We start from the raw sequence: 15,007 nt of genomic DNA on the forward strand, positions 1-15,007 counted from the left end.
AATTGACATGGCACATTATTTTAGTTTCAGGTATGTAGCATAATGATTTGATATTTGTATATATTATGAAATGACCAGCATAATAAGTCTAGTTAACATCCATCACCAAAGCTAGTTACAAATTTTTTTATAACTTAAGATTTACTCTTTTAGCAATTTTCAAATATACAATATTATTAGCTGTCATCACTATGCTGTACATTACATTCCCATGACTTATTTTATAACTGTCAGTTTGTACTTTTCCACACACCCTCTCCCCATTTTGCCTGCCACCTGCCTCTCCCTGGCAACCACCAGTCTATTCTCTGTACCTATGAGCTCTTTTTTCCCCCCAGATTCCACATATAAGTGAGACGATATGGTGTTTGTCTTTCTCTGATTTATTTCACTTAGCATAATACCCTCAGGGTGCATCCATGTGTGAGAAATACAAGATTTTCTTCTTTATGGTAGAATAATATTCCATTGTATATTCACTACATTTTCTTTAACCATTCAGCCATGGATGGACACTTAGGTTATTTCTATACCTTGGCTATTGTAAATAATGCTGCAGTGGACATGGAGTGCAGATAGCTTTTTGAGATAGTGTTTTTGTTTTCTTTGGATAAATACCCAGAAGTGGAATTGATGGATCACATTTTAATTTTTTGAGGAACTCCATACTGTTTTCCACAGTGGCTGCACCAACTGTGCACCAGCGCTGCACAAGGGTTCATCTTTCTCCACATCCTCTCCAACACGTATTTCTTATCTTTTTGATAATAGCCACTCTGACAGGTATGAGGTGGCATCTCATTTTGGTTTTGATTTGCACTTTCCTGATGATGAATGATGTTGAGCATCCTTTCATGTGTCTGTTGACCATCTGTGTGTCTTCTTTGGAAGAATGTCTGTGTAGATCCTGTGCTCATTTTTAATCGGATTATTTGTTGTTGTTGTTTTTGCTATTGAGTTGTATTTCTTTACATATTTTGGATATTAACCCCCTATCAGTTATATCGTTTACAAATATTTTGTCCCATTCAATAGGTTACCTTTTCATGTTGACAGTTTCTTTTATTTTTTTATTAAAGATTTTTATTTATTTATTTGAGAGAGAATGAAGAGAAAGAGAGCATGAGAGGGGAGGGTGAGAGGGAGAAGCAGACTTCCCACTGAGGAGGGAGCCCGATGCGGGACTTGATCCCGGGACTCCAGGATCATGACCTGAGCTGAATGCAGTCACTTAACCAACTGAGCCACCCAGGCACCCTCATGTTGACAGTTTCTTTTGCTGTGCAGAAGCATTTTAGTTTGATGTAGTAGTGCTTATTTTTGCTTTTGTTGGCTTTGCTTTGGTGTCAGATCCAAAAAGTCATCACTGAAACCAATGTTAAGGAGCTCATCTCCTGTGTTTTCTTCTAGGAGTTTTATGGTTTCAGGTCTTACACTCAAGTCTGTACTTCATTTTGAGTATATTTGTGTATTGTGTCAGATAGTGGTCTAGTTTCATTCTTTTGCATGTGCTGTCCAGTTTCCCAACACCATTTATTGAAGAGACTGTCCTTTCTACATTGTACATTCTTGGCTTCTTTGTCATAAATTTGTTGATCGTGTAAACATGGGTTTCTTTCTGAGCTCTCTATTTTGTTCCATTGTTTTAGGTATCGTATTTATGTCAGTACCACGCCGTTTTGATTACCATAGCTTTATAATATAGTTTGAAATCAGGTAGCATGATGCCTTCAGCTTTGTTCTCAAGTTTGCTTTGGCTATTTGGAGTCTTTTGTGGTTCCATACAAATCTTAGGATTGTTTGTTCTATTTCTGTGGAAAATGTCATTGGAATTTTGATAGGGATTGCACTGAATCTGGAGATTGTTTTGGTTTGTTGGGCATTCTAACAATATTCTTCCAATCCACAGCATGGAATATGTTTCCATTTATTCTTCAGTTTCTTTCATCAATGTCTTATAGTTTTCACTCTACAGGTCTTTTACCTCCTTGATTCATTTATTGCTGAGTATTTTATTCTTTTTGTTGTAATTATAAATGGGTTTGTTTTCTTAATTTTTCTTTCTGGTAGTTTGTTATCAGGGTACTGTCTTTGGCTTTCTGGCAGTTTGATTATAATGTGCCTTGGTGTGAGGCTTTTGCATTTGTCCTAGATGTAGTTTTTTGAGCTTCTTGAATTTGTATGTCTTCTCTTTCCTTAGATTTTGGAAGTTTTAAGCCATTAATTCCTCAGATAATCTCTCTGCCCCTTTCTCTTTCTCTTCTTCTGAGACTCTTAATATATAGCGAGACGAGTGTCCTATAGGCCCCTTAGGCTCTGTCATGTTTCTTCATTCTTTCTTCTTTTTGCTTCTCTGATGAGGTGATTTCAAATGACCTGTCTTCATGCTGCTGATTCTTTCTTCTGTCAGTTCAAGTCTACTATAAAACCCCTCTAGTGAACTTTTCAGCTGTTACTATATTTTTCAGTTCCAGAACTTGTTAGCTGCTTTTTTATAGTTTGTTGATATTCTTCTCATTTCATTCATGCATCATTTTCCTGATTTCATTTAGTTGTGTGTGTTCTCTCTTAGCCGACTGAACATCTTTATGACCATTATTTTAAATTCATTGTTAGGTAGCACATAGATTGCATTTTTTGGGGGGGGGGGTGTCAGTTTTTGGAGATGATTTTGTTCCTTTGTTTGGGCCACATTTCCCTGTTTCTTTCTATGCCTTGTGATCTTTTGTTGAGATGTGGCATTTGAGAAAACAACCACCTTTCCCAGTCTTTATGTACTGGTTTTGTGCAGGGGAAGACCTTCACCAGTCAGCCCAGCTAGAGGTCCTAGGACCTCCCAAAACTTTTAGGATCTCCTTCTGCTCCTGGCATCTGACTGCACCCGTAGGTCCAATGTGTTCTGGTGCTTATCTCTGTTTTTAGTGACTTTCAAACTCTGCTGGTCCCATCAGTGTGCTGAGTCAGGTGAGACAGAAACCAATACCTTGGGCAGCCCCCAGACCAGCCACAGCATCGGAGGTACAATCTACTCTTTTGTTTCCATCCCAGGGGCAGAGCCCAGGATGGGAAGTTTCCTCCTGGTTGTACTGCTCTATGCTGGATGAGGGCAGGGGCAGGGGCCTGAGTGGGCATGCAAAATGCCCCCCATGAATTTTCCTACCCCTTTCGCTGGAATTTTGTTTTGGTTTTATGCTGGCCTGAGGCCTGAAGCTTCTTAGCTGGTCACTGGAGTTCTCACAAAGGTATTCTAGTCTGTATATTGTTAACCCAGTGTCTCTAGGAGGAGGGGGCGCCTGGAGCTTCCGAGTGTACTATTCTGATAACATCCTTCTCCTTTTCTTTTTTACTCTTTTATTTTTTTAAAGATTTTTAAAAATGAAGTGCAACATATACGTAGAAAACTATGTAATTTGTAATGGCACAGCCTGATGAATTTTTAGAAGTGAACAGAGTTATTTATCTCCCAGATAAGAAACTAAAACCTTACCAGCACCCCAGGGTACCATTTGCCCCCTCCCATTCACTACCTTGACTTCTCTTTTGAAAAGTAACTATTGTCCTGACTTCTGTATTCTGACTTTCAGCCTCATAGATTTTTTTCTTTCTTTTTTTAAAAAGTAATCTCTAGAGCCAACATGGGGTTTGAACTTGCAACCCCGAGATCAAGAGTTGGATGCTCTAACGACTGAGCCAGCCAGGTGCCCCAGCCTTGTAGATTTTTTTTCTTGCTTTTGAACTTTATATAAATGAAATTGTTCTTTATAAAAATTCACTGAAGTATTAAAGGGTACATGTAAACATGTAGAAAAGTCCACTAATCATAAACATTCAGTGTGATGAACACATCCACTTAACCAACATCAGAATCAAGGTAAAACATTACCAGTGTCCCAGAAGTCTCAATAGTGTCCCTTGAAGTCACTGCCAAGGCCTCTCCTTCTCATCACTACTAAGGGAAACCACTTTTAGCAACATGGATTAGTTTGGACTTTTTGTACTTTTGGGAACCAAACATATGGACTGTTTTGTTGTCTGGCATTCATTCGACATGTTTGCGAGATGCATTGAAGTTGCCTGTAGCATTTTCCTTGTACACTCTTCTGTTGCATGAGCACAGCACAATTCATTTTTCCATTCTGACTTCATAGTAGACAGTGGAGTCTTTTGGTAGTTCTTGGTTGTTTGGAATCGGGCTGCTGTACACGTCTTCTGGTGCCATACACACCCATTTATCTTGGGAATTACTGGGTCAGGTCAGAGGATAGGCATGTTTCATTTTAGCAGATTCTTCCAGTTTTCCAGTGTGGTTGTACAACTTCATACACAGTTTCAGCTGTTCCATATCCTCGACAGCACTCAGCATTGTGCGTCTTTTAAGCTTTTTTCACAGCTCACTTTTTCCCCATTTTTTTCTACTTGCAGTAAAATATACAGAACAAAATTTACCATCTTGAGGTGCCTGGGTGGCTCAGTCGTTAAGCGTCTGCCTTCGGCTCAGGTCATAATCCTGGGATCGAGCCCCGCATTGGGCTCCCTGCTCAGCGGGGAGCCTGCCACTCCCCCTGCTTGTGCTCTCTTTCTCTCTGCCAAATAGATAGATAGATAGATAGATAGATAGATAAGTAAATTAACAAAAGCAACAAAATAACAACAAAAAACCTGAAATTTACCATCTTAACTATTTTAGGTGAACAGATAGTGGTATTAAATACCTTCGTTATGTTGTACAACCATCAGCACCATCCATCTCTATAACTCTTTTCTTATAAAACTGAAACTATAACAACAGTTCCCTGCTTCCTCTTCCCCTACAGCCCCTGGCAACTGCCATTCTTCTGTCTTGCTTTTTGACTCTAAGTACATACCTCATATAAACAGAACCATACATATTTGCCCTTTTGTGACTGCCCTAACTTCACTTAGCATAATGTCCTCAGTGGTCATCCTTGTAGCATAAGCTCAGTTATTTTATTTTTATTTCAAATAAAAAAATTTATTATTATTATTTTCTAAGTAATCTCTTCCCCCAACATGGGGGCTCGAACTCACAGCCCCAAAGTCAAGAGTCACATACCCTACCGACTAAGCCAGCCAGGTGCCCCAGGCTTATTTATTTTATTTTAATTTAATTTAATTTTTTTTTAGATTTTACTTACTTATTTGACAGAGACAGAGAGAGAGGGAACACAAGCAGGGGGAGTGGGAGAGGGAGAAGCCGGCTTCCCGCTGAGCAGGGAGCCCGATGCGGGGCTCGATCCCAGGACCCTGGGATCATGACCTGAGCCGAAGGCAGACGCTTAACCGACTGAGCCACCCAGGCGCCCCCGCAAGCTCATTTATTTTTAACCTACTTATTTACCTTCCAATGTAGATAAGAAATTTCATAATACAATTTTCATTTTCAGGTTATCTTTATCAAAATGGTAGTCATCTCAATTTCTCCTATTCAGTTATTCTATTGATATGAATTGAGAGAGAAGTTCTCCCAAGTGAAAAGCTCTGGGTTTCTGCAGTGTTTAGGGCCTGGAAGTAAAACATTGTGCCAAATGCCATGAAGTATCGTTAATTCTCACATTTGGTGAGATGCAGGAACGACCCCAAACTGGGAGATTTCCAGCAGCCTTGGCTAGCAGCCTACACCTTGTGCTTTGCAAGTTTTCCTCTTCCTGTCATTGGAAGGACACTTAGTTGTGCCACAGCAACCGGAGGCTTCTTCAGTGATGAGTGTTGTATTTAGGGGGAAGCCCTGGGAGAAAGGGCAGAGAAAGGGTAGGCCTCGACAAAGAGTCCGTGTGATCATTTCCATGAAAAAGAGAGAAAAAGTAGACAGCATCAGACAGATCCGGCTGACAACGAGAGATTGAAATTAGGGTTTACAGACCATTTGTCCTGAATCATAAAAAGTAAGATTCCTTTTTATCAAAACGTGATTAATACAGAATGGTATAAAGTAGAACACGAAATTGTTTTACTTCTCCCCCTGTAATTAAAAATACAAGGTGAAGTGTGGATCCGTTGTCTCAGCTTCTCAGGACCTAGAGGGAATGATGGATGGAGGACTGTCAGATACCATTTTCCAGGAACCTAGATCGTGAAGGCAGGGACAAAAGAGGGCAAGTGCAGTTGGAAGAAGGTATTTAGCCCCTTTCTTCCCTTCTTAGTTGCCTCTTGAAGTGGATCTAACGAGAGCAAAGAGACAAGATTTTGAACCATCTGTGGAACAAGCAAGATACAGCAGCTGCCAGCGGAACGTGGCTCTGGCAGCCCCCGAACCACCGGAGGTGACCTCACCTTGCAGACCGAGCCGCTCAGATGATCCGCCCACTGTGGTGCAGGAGGAGAAGGCCAGCAGCTGCCGGTGCGGCCCTGGTTCCCTTGCCGTCCTCCCCTCCTCCATTTTCACGGGCTGAGCCAGCGCGGTGGTTTGTGTGCCCCCCGCGGACCGGCCCGCGGCTCCCTGCACTCGCTTGGGACTCACCCGCCTTGTTCTCTTGGGATGCAGCCTTCGGCCGCCTGCCGCCGCGAGCGATGCCACGAATGAGCGGAAGCTCCGCCAGAAACGGTTGCAGCAGCAGTTCCGGCAGCAAATGGAGGAGCAGCGGCAGGCGCAGTTGTCCGCTCTGGCGGCGGAGCAGAAGACTCCGGGTGTGTGAGAAGGGTGGGAGCAGGGGTGCGCCCCCAACCAGCCCTCGTAGGACTTCTCTCAGGTTCCACGCATGGTAGAGGAGTCTAAGCACTTAGGACCATGAAGTCCGGCCCTGCATTTCCCCATTTTTAAAGACACTCCTTTTTTTAGGGAAGGAAAGGGCCCTTGACATAATCTAGAACTAGACATTTCAGGGTAGAGAACGGTTTTTTTCCTTTCAGGTACTTTGGCCGCGTTCGCTAGAAAGCCTTTCTCAGTAGTCCGCGAGTAGAAGGCAGAATTGTTTGACAATAATGGGGGCTTTGGGCTGTCCTTCATCCATGAACTTCAGTTTACTTGATCCAGGCCCAGTGGTAGTAGCAGACTTTTTTTTTTTTGTCTTTCCCAGAGAGCAGAAACAAAGAAAGGGCTTATCCCAGACCAGCTGAATTTTTGCCCAGCTTCTCCCTAAGAAAGATTCAGAGGACTTTCTTCGTGTTTAGTTCATTAATATTCCGCTCAGCACTGACAGGCTTAATGTGGGAAGCTTACTGTGTTGGGGATGTTCTTAATAGTAACTATTATTCTGGATCTTGAGCTTCCAAACCATTGCACAAACTCCTGGCGGGGAGGCTGCTTCCCACCCCGGATCCCACAGCCAGAGCCGCGGTTTATATTGGTTTTACATTTTGAATTTCTGCTTAAGATTTTTGGAACAAAGCTTATAGCTTTAAAAAGTAAAAAGTGGACCAGATAGCTTCTAATAACCCCTCTATTTTTGCTGCTTAAGGAGAAATGAACTCCCCCCCCACCCCCCAATTTGGTGAGAAGGAAAAAAGAACAGTCTTTTTAGCCTCTTGTAGATCTGTAGGTAGGGACGGGGATCAGGAATTGCGAATCTCCTCCTGGCTGCGCGAGGAACTGGTGGAACTCTAGGCAGCTTTGCACTTCTGAGGCGCTCGCTCCAACAGTTAAGTGACCCTGTGGTTTTGTCCTTCCTCTCGCTCTCGCTTGCTGTCGCTCTCTGAACTCCAGCAGCACTGTCAGCACCTCCTCCCAAGCACAGCACTCCCGTAACTGCCGTTTCCGAACCACTCACAGAGGACTTCCTTACAGGTCAGTAAGAGCTCTGGGCATGCCCTAAGCATTGATCAGTAAGTACCTAGGACATGCACTTTAGGTAGTCACTAACACATTTTAAAAGAGGCATAAAAACCCTCATTTTTGTCTGTTGGATAGCCCCGTGAAGTTTTGGGGAAAAAGAGGACCCCTAATGGACTGATGGCAGTTCTGAGAGCACACACCCAACTCCTCTGTTGTCCTAAGAGAAGCTTCACTGTACTTTTAGGGGTAGGGGCAAGAGAAATCTCAGGTGCTGTCCTAGGCCACGCACGACGTGGAATTTCTCATGACCAGTTCTCCCCAGTGCTTTATGTAAGAACACTGGTTGATGCTGCATTTTCTCATCTCGGTCCTCGCCTCGCAGACAGTCTTGGAATGTGGGATATGGATCCAGGTGCAAACGACAGTGATGTCAAGTCCTTGTCTAAAGCAGAACTGCTCCAGACCTCTGCTACACCAGTCCTGAAGAACCAGGTGGTAACCTGGGACAGGACCCCACAGAACCTCTGTCACCAGAATCCACAAGCAAAATCTGGACTCTCGCACCTCCAAACTCACAACAGCAACCGAGATGTAACAGGTAGCGAAGTGTTTAGGAACAAAAATTGAAAGGAGAACTTGGGTTTAATTCTCTGCATTTTAAAGGAAGCATGACATTCCATTTGAAGAAGGTGGGTGCTATCGTGCCAGAGGAACAGCAGTCCAAGAAAATGACAACTGGTTTATGAGCCACAGCTTTTCCTTTGAGGTCCTGACTAGAGGTGTAACCCCTTGTAACCCTTGATAGTAGTAGGAAGCTTAACCACGAAATGAATGAAGAGCTTTTCCTTATTAAATCAGGCCCATCGTGTTTGGTTATTGCAACTGGATCTAGCGTTAACAGAGGGATCTGCCCTCCTAACAGTTTTCATTCTTGGCTTTTTAGTTTGTTAGGATTGTTAACACAGTTCAGACATTATTAGCTGTTAGTTTATTCTTTATTTGAAAAATCACAGCAGCCACATTTAAATTATTTTTTCTCCCACAGGAAACTGTGGTATCTATGGGAAGAACCAGGACTTGAAGAAAAGGAAATTGGATCCATCCTAATGGAGGCTCAGGTCACATCCTTGGACTTTGTCACTAAGGGACTTTCGAAGACTACTTTTAGGTCATAAAACTGTTCATCATTCCTAGGGAATGAACTTTATTTCCAAGGATTTACCTTGCTTCGTTCTGAACTTTACCAGAGGATTTGACTATTGGAGCCTTCTGCAGGTAAAGCTAAGCAGTCAGAAAACAAGCGCTCTAAGAAAGCTTGTCACACTCTGCAGCGGGGAGGCTCTGAGATTAAATACCTTTTCTTTGGCTCTTGAGGTTCTTCACTATTCCTAAACTACTATGTTAGTATGTATGGAAATTTTAGGAATCCCCAGTGCCTACCTGCCTTCAAGCAATATTACTAAACACCAACTTTTACAGCTGCCTATGTGAAATTATTGTAATATCTGCCTTTCACCTTGGCGCTCAGTGTTTAATGTTGTCCACGCCATACTGTGTATCCTTCCAAGAACAAAAGCTACCATGGTGTTTAACTACCTTGCATCAATACAGGCTGCGGTCTTCATCTATGATAATCTCTTGTTTAAAGGTTTATGGTGTCACTATCCTGCAGTTTTTTACCTAATCAAGGAAATAGATTCTAAGACCAAAGAAAAGGCATTTTAAGAAAGCAAAATAAATTTTCTTTTGTAACAAAAAATAAAAGTGGGTGTTTGTATTTCTCCATTTCAGATGTGAGATATAACCCATCTTAACATAAATGGGTTTTTTTGTTTCAAATGTTTCATAATCCCCCCCACCCCAGCCATAATGAGTGAGTTTGCAGGTTCTTTTTTTTTTTTTTTTTTTAAAGATTTTATTTATTTATTTGAGAGAGAATGAGAGAGAGAGAGAGAGCACATGAGAGGAGGGAGGGTCAGAGGGAGAAGCAGACTCCCTGCCGAGCAGGGAGCCCGATGTGGGACTCGATCCCGGGACTCCAGGATCATGACCTGAGCCGAAGGCAGTCGCTTAACCAACTGAGCCACCCAGGCGCCCCTGCAGGTTCTTTTTAAGATGCATCTTGGGCTGTGCCTTTTCCCTCATCTTCAAGCTGTGGCTTTTATTAATTTTTAGATCACAGATCCATTTGTGGGAAGCTATGAACCCGATGCAAGGAACTCTTAAAGTACAGGGAGGTAGCCAGACATTTTTATTCCTATGGAAGATGAAGAGGCGCTAGCTTACCCTGATTTCCCCTTTATCTTAGGTCTCATTACATGGATTTGGTCATATGTTCATCTTTTGGTTTTGACATCCTTACCATTTTTTTTTCCAGAAAAAAAATCTCTCCCTTGTCTTGAAGAATAATCTTAGTTTAGTTCAGAACTGCTGCTTTAAAAAAGTTCCTGGAGTCAGGAATCCAGTTATAAGTTGCACACAACTCAAAACTGAGCTAATGAGATCATGAAAAAGGCATTTGCTGGAAAGAAAACCCCACGGCTCAACAAAAGCAAGTTTGGTTTATTTGAATGGTTTCATTAAATAAGTCTACAAAGGTAACAAACTGAAGCACAAAGCGCAATCTTACAAGAAGCGCAACACCCAGAGTTAGTGCAAAATGTACAATTAACGGCTGCTGAGAAACCCCCAAGGTTTGAATTGTTTATTTGCTTTTTTAAACAGTGTACATTGTTAAATAATGTAAGGAGAACATTTATAATTCAGAAAGATTTTTGTAATGTGGAAAAAGATACTCAAAGTGTACTATTAACACAAAAATAATTTAAACAGTTCAGTAGCACTAGTTCATTCCTCTAGGCTTCAGTTACTTCATCCACAGGAGGGGAAAAAAAAATCAACAGTAAATAAAACCAGTTCTTACTTTTTGTGTGTAAGTGATCTCAAAATTAAACCAAAATAACAAAACATTATGTGCTGCATTTGGTTCCCTCGTCCTCTGGTAGAAAGTACGGTTTCATTCATCTTAGGTGGTCTGTTTCTCATTTACTTGGCACCTTCTTCGTTCTATCCTGACTCTCACCATCTCCTCAAGAATCTTAAGCAGAGAATAAATAAGTAAACAACTTCGAAGCAGGGCTTGGAACCCCTGTCCTTTTCATTTCTACTTCTCTAAACCTTCAGCTTTCACTTGCATCTTTGGGACCTAGGCTAACTTAACTAAAGAAAAGAAGGCCCATGAAGGACCAACAGGAAAGGCAGCCAACCAGGCTCCCCTACTGTGGTGATTCCTGGGGTGTGCCGCTGAGGTGGGTAAGAGGCTGGAAATGTGTCCATTTCCCAACTCCAGAGTCAAGAGAAGAAGCACCCAAAAAATTAGGAGTCCTAGCTTCTTTCCCCATCTTCGGAGATAATAGAGATCCCAAACATAGCCAATTAGAGTATTTCCTGAAAGCTCTGAAAATAATAGAACTGCCCATTACAACTAGGCGTAGCACTACATAATACTGATTGGTTGCAGTTATTACTTAAGGGCATTATTTGTTTATATGAGAATGTGAGAATATCAGTTGCATTTCTAGAAAAAGAGGTGGCACAACAGATTTATGATCCTGCAACCATTTGGACATCACACAGGAAACGAGTAGGAATAAGCATTCTTTCTTACAATGCTTAATTCAGATGTGGGTCCACTTTCCACAAAATACAGTACCCCAAGCTGAGAAATGCATGATACATTTGCAACAAGAGGAAAGCAATCCAAAGTTTTTCTTAGAGCATCTTTCTCCATCTGTAACTTTTCACTATCAACGTTTCCCAACTTAAAAACTAGCCCCCACCCCCTTCCCTTTATATTCAGCCATTTCCACTAGGTCTTGTCTGTCAAGCCTGGCTTAAGTAAGGCTCATGGCACCCTGTGGGCCAGGCAGCACACATCTTCCTGACAAGTCTGTTCTCCCGTTCTTAGTCTTTCTTTTTCTTTCATTTATCACACACCACCCTTAAGCTTTTAAATTGCTCAATTTTGTTACTACACCCCTCCTTACTGTTCCTGAAACAGAACTTTCTGCTTTCAACCACTGATGTCAACTTAACTTCTCACCCTGCTCATCTTACACCTGCTCTAGACAAAATTGAATGACTTAAAGAAAAAGAAAAAAAAAACTCAGTTTCCCTTTGGCATAATCCTCTGCTGGGGTCACATGGACCTAATATCCTTTCATTCGCCCTCTGCTGATCTGGGGTCTGATGAGAAGTTGGTGCTAATGGCAGAAGCAGTAGAAGTCCAAGGCACTAAAATATCCAGCAAGCAATACTGGGAGAACAGAAGTATTCAAGTACAGTAATTTATACAATCTTACATTCACATTTATTTACCTACTACAATGGAAATACAAAGGAAAAAGCTAAAGTGTCTCAATAAGTAAAGGACAGAGCTTGTTTTTTTCAACTTTTTAAACCTTTCATATTTTACTCTTAAAACTACTGTTGTCCAACAACATTTATATATCACAGTGTTTCCACATCAAAACTGATGGCAAAGTTACATGTCCGCAGGGGACTTAATTTTTTTTTTTTCCTAATTGCTAATGCTGCAGTCAAAGCTGCTAATATCATTTGCTTAAAGCACTAATGACCTATCATAAGAAAGGGTTGAAACCTCAGTCCCCTGGTGTTTTTCACTGGGTTCTAAAGCAAAAAAAAAAAAGAAACAAAAAAGAAACAAAAAAAAAAAAAGGGAGGGGGGAACAGGGTAGGAGAGAGCCCAAAAGTTTTTTTGTTTTGTTTTGTTTTGTTTTTGTCTTGTGGTTTAGATTCTTGAGGGAATAAGGGATTTGGGGTGGGTACCAAAATTAAGAGCTCCACCCATTTGAAAATACAGATGGGGTTTGGTTTTCCACTGAGCTCTCTCGTAGCTTTCTGATAAATGATTCTCTTTTCTAGCCCTCACTATTGGGTGTAGAGAAACAGGAAAGCATGGTTTGAAGCCGCCCCATCACAAGAAAGCTGCTCTTTTCTTCTTGTTCCACTCCAATAAATGGTGAAGGGGGAGGGAGATTCTCAATTCTGAGGGCTCTAAGCGGTATTAAAAACATTCCTTTCTGGCAAGAAATAACCAGTTAAATGCAGCACTAGTAGTTAGTATATAGGCTACTTTCCCGTCCCCCCCACCCACCCACCCTTCTGCATTCCATCTCCTGCCCCCAAATCTACTCAAGTTAATGTCTCTAGGTCTAAGTGGTCCGCAGGTTGGAACCTGGGGGGTTGCTGATGGATTTCTGCAAATTGCTGATGCCGAAATTCTGTAAGGAGGCAGTTCCCACAGGCTGGAACTGGCCAAGTGGCTGTGGTGCTGGGCCACCTGTCCCACTCCACTGAGTGCCAAAGGGGGGAGCTGGAAAACCGTACTGCTGTGGGGGGCACATAGACTTGGTGAAATGACCTAGAGAGGTAGCTGATGCTGCAGAGATGGGGGCAGAACCACCCAGATTTGAGGTCATGGAGATGCACAGCTGACCAGGTGCAGAGAACTTCCTTGCCATTCCAGGACCCTGAAAACAAAACAACTACATGTCAAGTTTGGTGTGGGTATAACCCAGAGGTGAAATGGGTGGTATTGAAATCTAATTCTAGAACTGGGGCTGTTCGAGCCTTACAGGGTATAGTAAAACCAAAACCAAACCTTTCATAATTATTGGCTCTTTACACTTGCCAAGTAAGGGTGCGCTTGGAAGTGGGCAGAGTCATGTACATGTGTATATACGTGTATGCAATTCAGGGCGTTAAGAGAAAAGGGGAGAAAAAACTGAGTTGACAAAGAGGGAGCTAGGGATTCAAAGACAAGGGTAACTGGGTTGCTACAGAAGGCTACAGCATGAAAGGCTAAGCACTAGCTAGGTAGTTGATACCACTTCTGCTTCAGATGTGTGCTAAGCGATACTCTGCTAGATTAGGAAAATGACAAAAAGGGAAGACTTGCCTCGTAATTCATGTGTCCTTTGCTTCCTCTCCTGCCGGAAAGATTCATGGCATCTCGGGCCCAATTGTCTACCAGCTTGTGCAGGTCATCTGTGAACGTGCCCTTCCTGCTGGACGTCATGGCAGGAGGCTGAGCTTGGGCGGCTTGGCTGTTCACTGCTCCCCCAACGGTGTTTGTGCTACTGGTCCCTAGAATTAGAGGAAGCAACAGAATACAACCATTAAAAGAAGCTTGGGTTAGAACGTCAGGAAGAGGGAAAACTTCACAGGATGATGAATGGCAAGCCACTGAATGAGGAGAGGATAAGCTGGGAAGGCATGCGAGAGGGGAAGGGTCCAAGGGTTTGTTTAGCCACATGTTCTGGCATAACATAACAGGGTAATGAAAACAGACTCTCTTCAGGAGTTGTGGCAGATGAGGCTAAATAACTCTGGATGATAGTAGGCACAAACGGGCAGGGACCTCTTTCAGCCCATTCACATGGTATCTTAGAGTACTGAAACTTACTTTTAGTACCCTACTCCCAGGACCACATTGATGAGGGAGGTGCGCTAAGGTCAGTGAGGCTCTAGAATGCTGCAGAATGCAGGGCAAAAGAAGAGGATTTCTTGAGCCCTGAAGCAGGGTTAAAAGCAGGAGTTAAAGGAATGCAAAGGTAGATTGCTTGGCCCAGGAAAAGATGGGGTTCCCAAACCATGTGGATGCTATGCCACAGTCTTCAGCCATTCTTTAACAGAAAGAGGCAAGAGGAGAGATAGCATGCTCTGTTCAAAAACCTTTTTCACCTGGACTCATACACACAAATTCATAAACATAAACTCGGGAGGAATGAAGGCTTTGACCTCTCCCAATTGCCTGAGTTAAGAACCAAGATTACTCCTGAGGAAGGTTCTCTGTGGTGTGCCTGAACCGTTCAACTCCAGGAATACATGGTTTTCCTGAAGATGACCTCAGTTTCAATTGGTTCGTGAATTCTCACCCCTCCCCTTCCTTCCCAGAAGAGCAAGCACTCGCACGTGGAAGCAACAGGAACATTCAGCAGAGGTAGGAGTGCAAAGGGAAGGAGGAAGCTTTGAGGTTATGATGAAGGAATTCTATTTCTATGGTTTGATGAGAAAGGAAGAAGGGGTCCTGCCTGATTTCGGCTCTGCTGGAGGGCACACTGAAGATTATTCGAAGAGGCAAGTTTTAGGGAAGAGGGAAAGAAAAGTCATGATCTTGTTTTTCTTCCTCACCCCCCACTTTCTTACCAGATCTCACATTTGCTGCAGAATAAATAAAAGCTACTAAGGTAAGTT

The 15,007-nt window shown here is 42.5% G+C and overlaps 2 protein-coding genes across 23 annotated transcripts in view; one reads left to right on the plus strand and one right to left on the minus strand.

The window, feature by feature from the left end:
* The window catches only part of RAD52 (RAD52 DNA repair protein), a 36,907-nt gene extending 27,327 nt beyond the window's left edge, over positions 1 to 9,580 (plus strand). For 3 of the 6 annotated variants that reach the window (XM_028121192.2, XM_028121197.2, XM_028121193.2), the window contains 5 exons: positions 6,162 to 6,358; positions 6,503 to 6,645; positions 7,661 to 7,741; positions 8,112 to 8,327; positions 8,775 to 9,579. In XM_028121192.2, the coding sequence (XP_027976993.1) occupies positions 6,162 to 6,358; positions 6,503 to 6,645; positions 7,661 to 7,741; positions 8,112 to 8,327; positions 8,775 to 8,836 (699 nt within the window). In that variant the 3' untranslated portion in view covers positions 8,837 to 9,579. Of the gene's footprint in view, positions 1 to 6,161; positions 6,359 to 6,502; positions 6,646 to 7,660; positions 7,742 to 8,111; positions 8,328 to 8,774 lie in introns of all 6 variants that reach the window. The other 3 variants (XM_028121195.2, XM_028121194.2, XM_028121196.2) reach the window with 3 other exon arrangements.
* A 3,326-nt stretch (positions 9,581 to 12,906) lies between these two features.
* WNK1 (WNK lysine deficient protein kinase 1) overlaps positions 12,907 to 15,007 on the minus strand; it is a 149,718-nt gene continuing 147,617 nt past the window's right edge. For all 17 annotated transcript variants that reach the window (XM_088025863.1, XM_088025862.1, XM_088025860.1 and 14 more), the window contains 2 exons: positions 13,710 to 13,897; positions 12,907 to 13,281 (listed from right to left, as the gene is read on the minus strand). In XM_088025863.1, the coding sequence (XP_087881989.1) occupies positions 12,964 to 13,281; positions 13,710 to 13,897 (506 nt within the window). In that variant the 3' untranslated portion in view covers positions 12,907 to 12,963. The remainder of the gene's footprint in view (positions 13,282 to 13,709; positions 13,898 to 15,007) is intronic.

This window comes from Eumetopias jubatus, unplaced genomic scaffold, assembly GCF_037043125.1.
Source record: "Eumetopias jubatus isolate StellerSeaLion01/CBP00866 unplaced genomic scaffold, mEumJub1_p1.0 scaffold_8, whole genome shotgun sequence".
Lineage (NCBI taxonomy): Eukaryota > Metazoa > Chordata > Mammalia > Carnivora > Otariidae > Eumetopias > Eumetopias jubatus.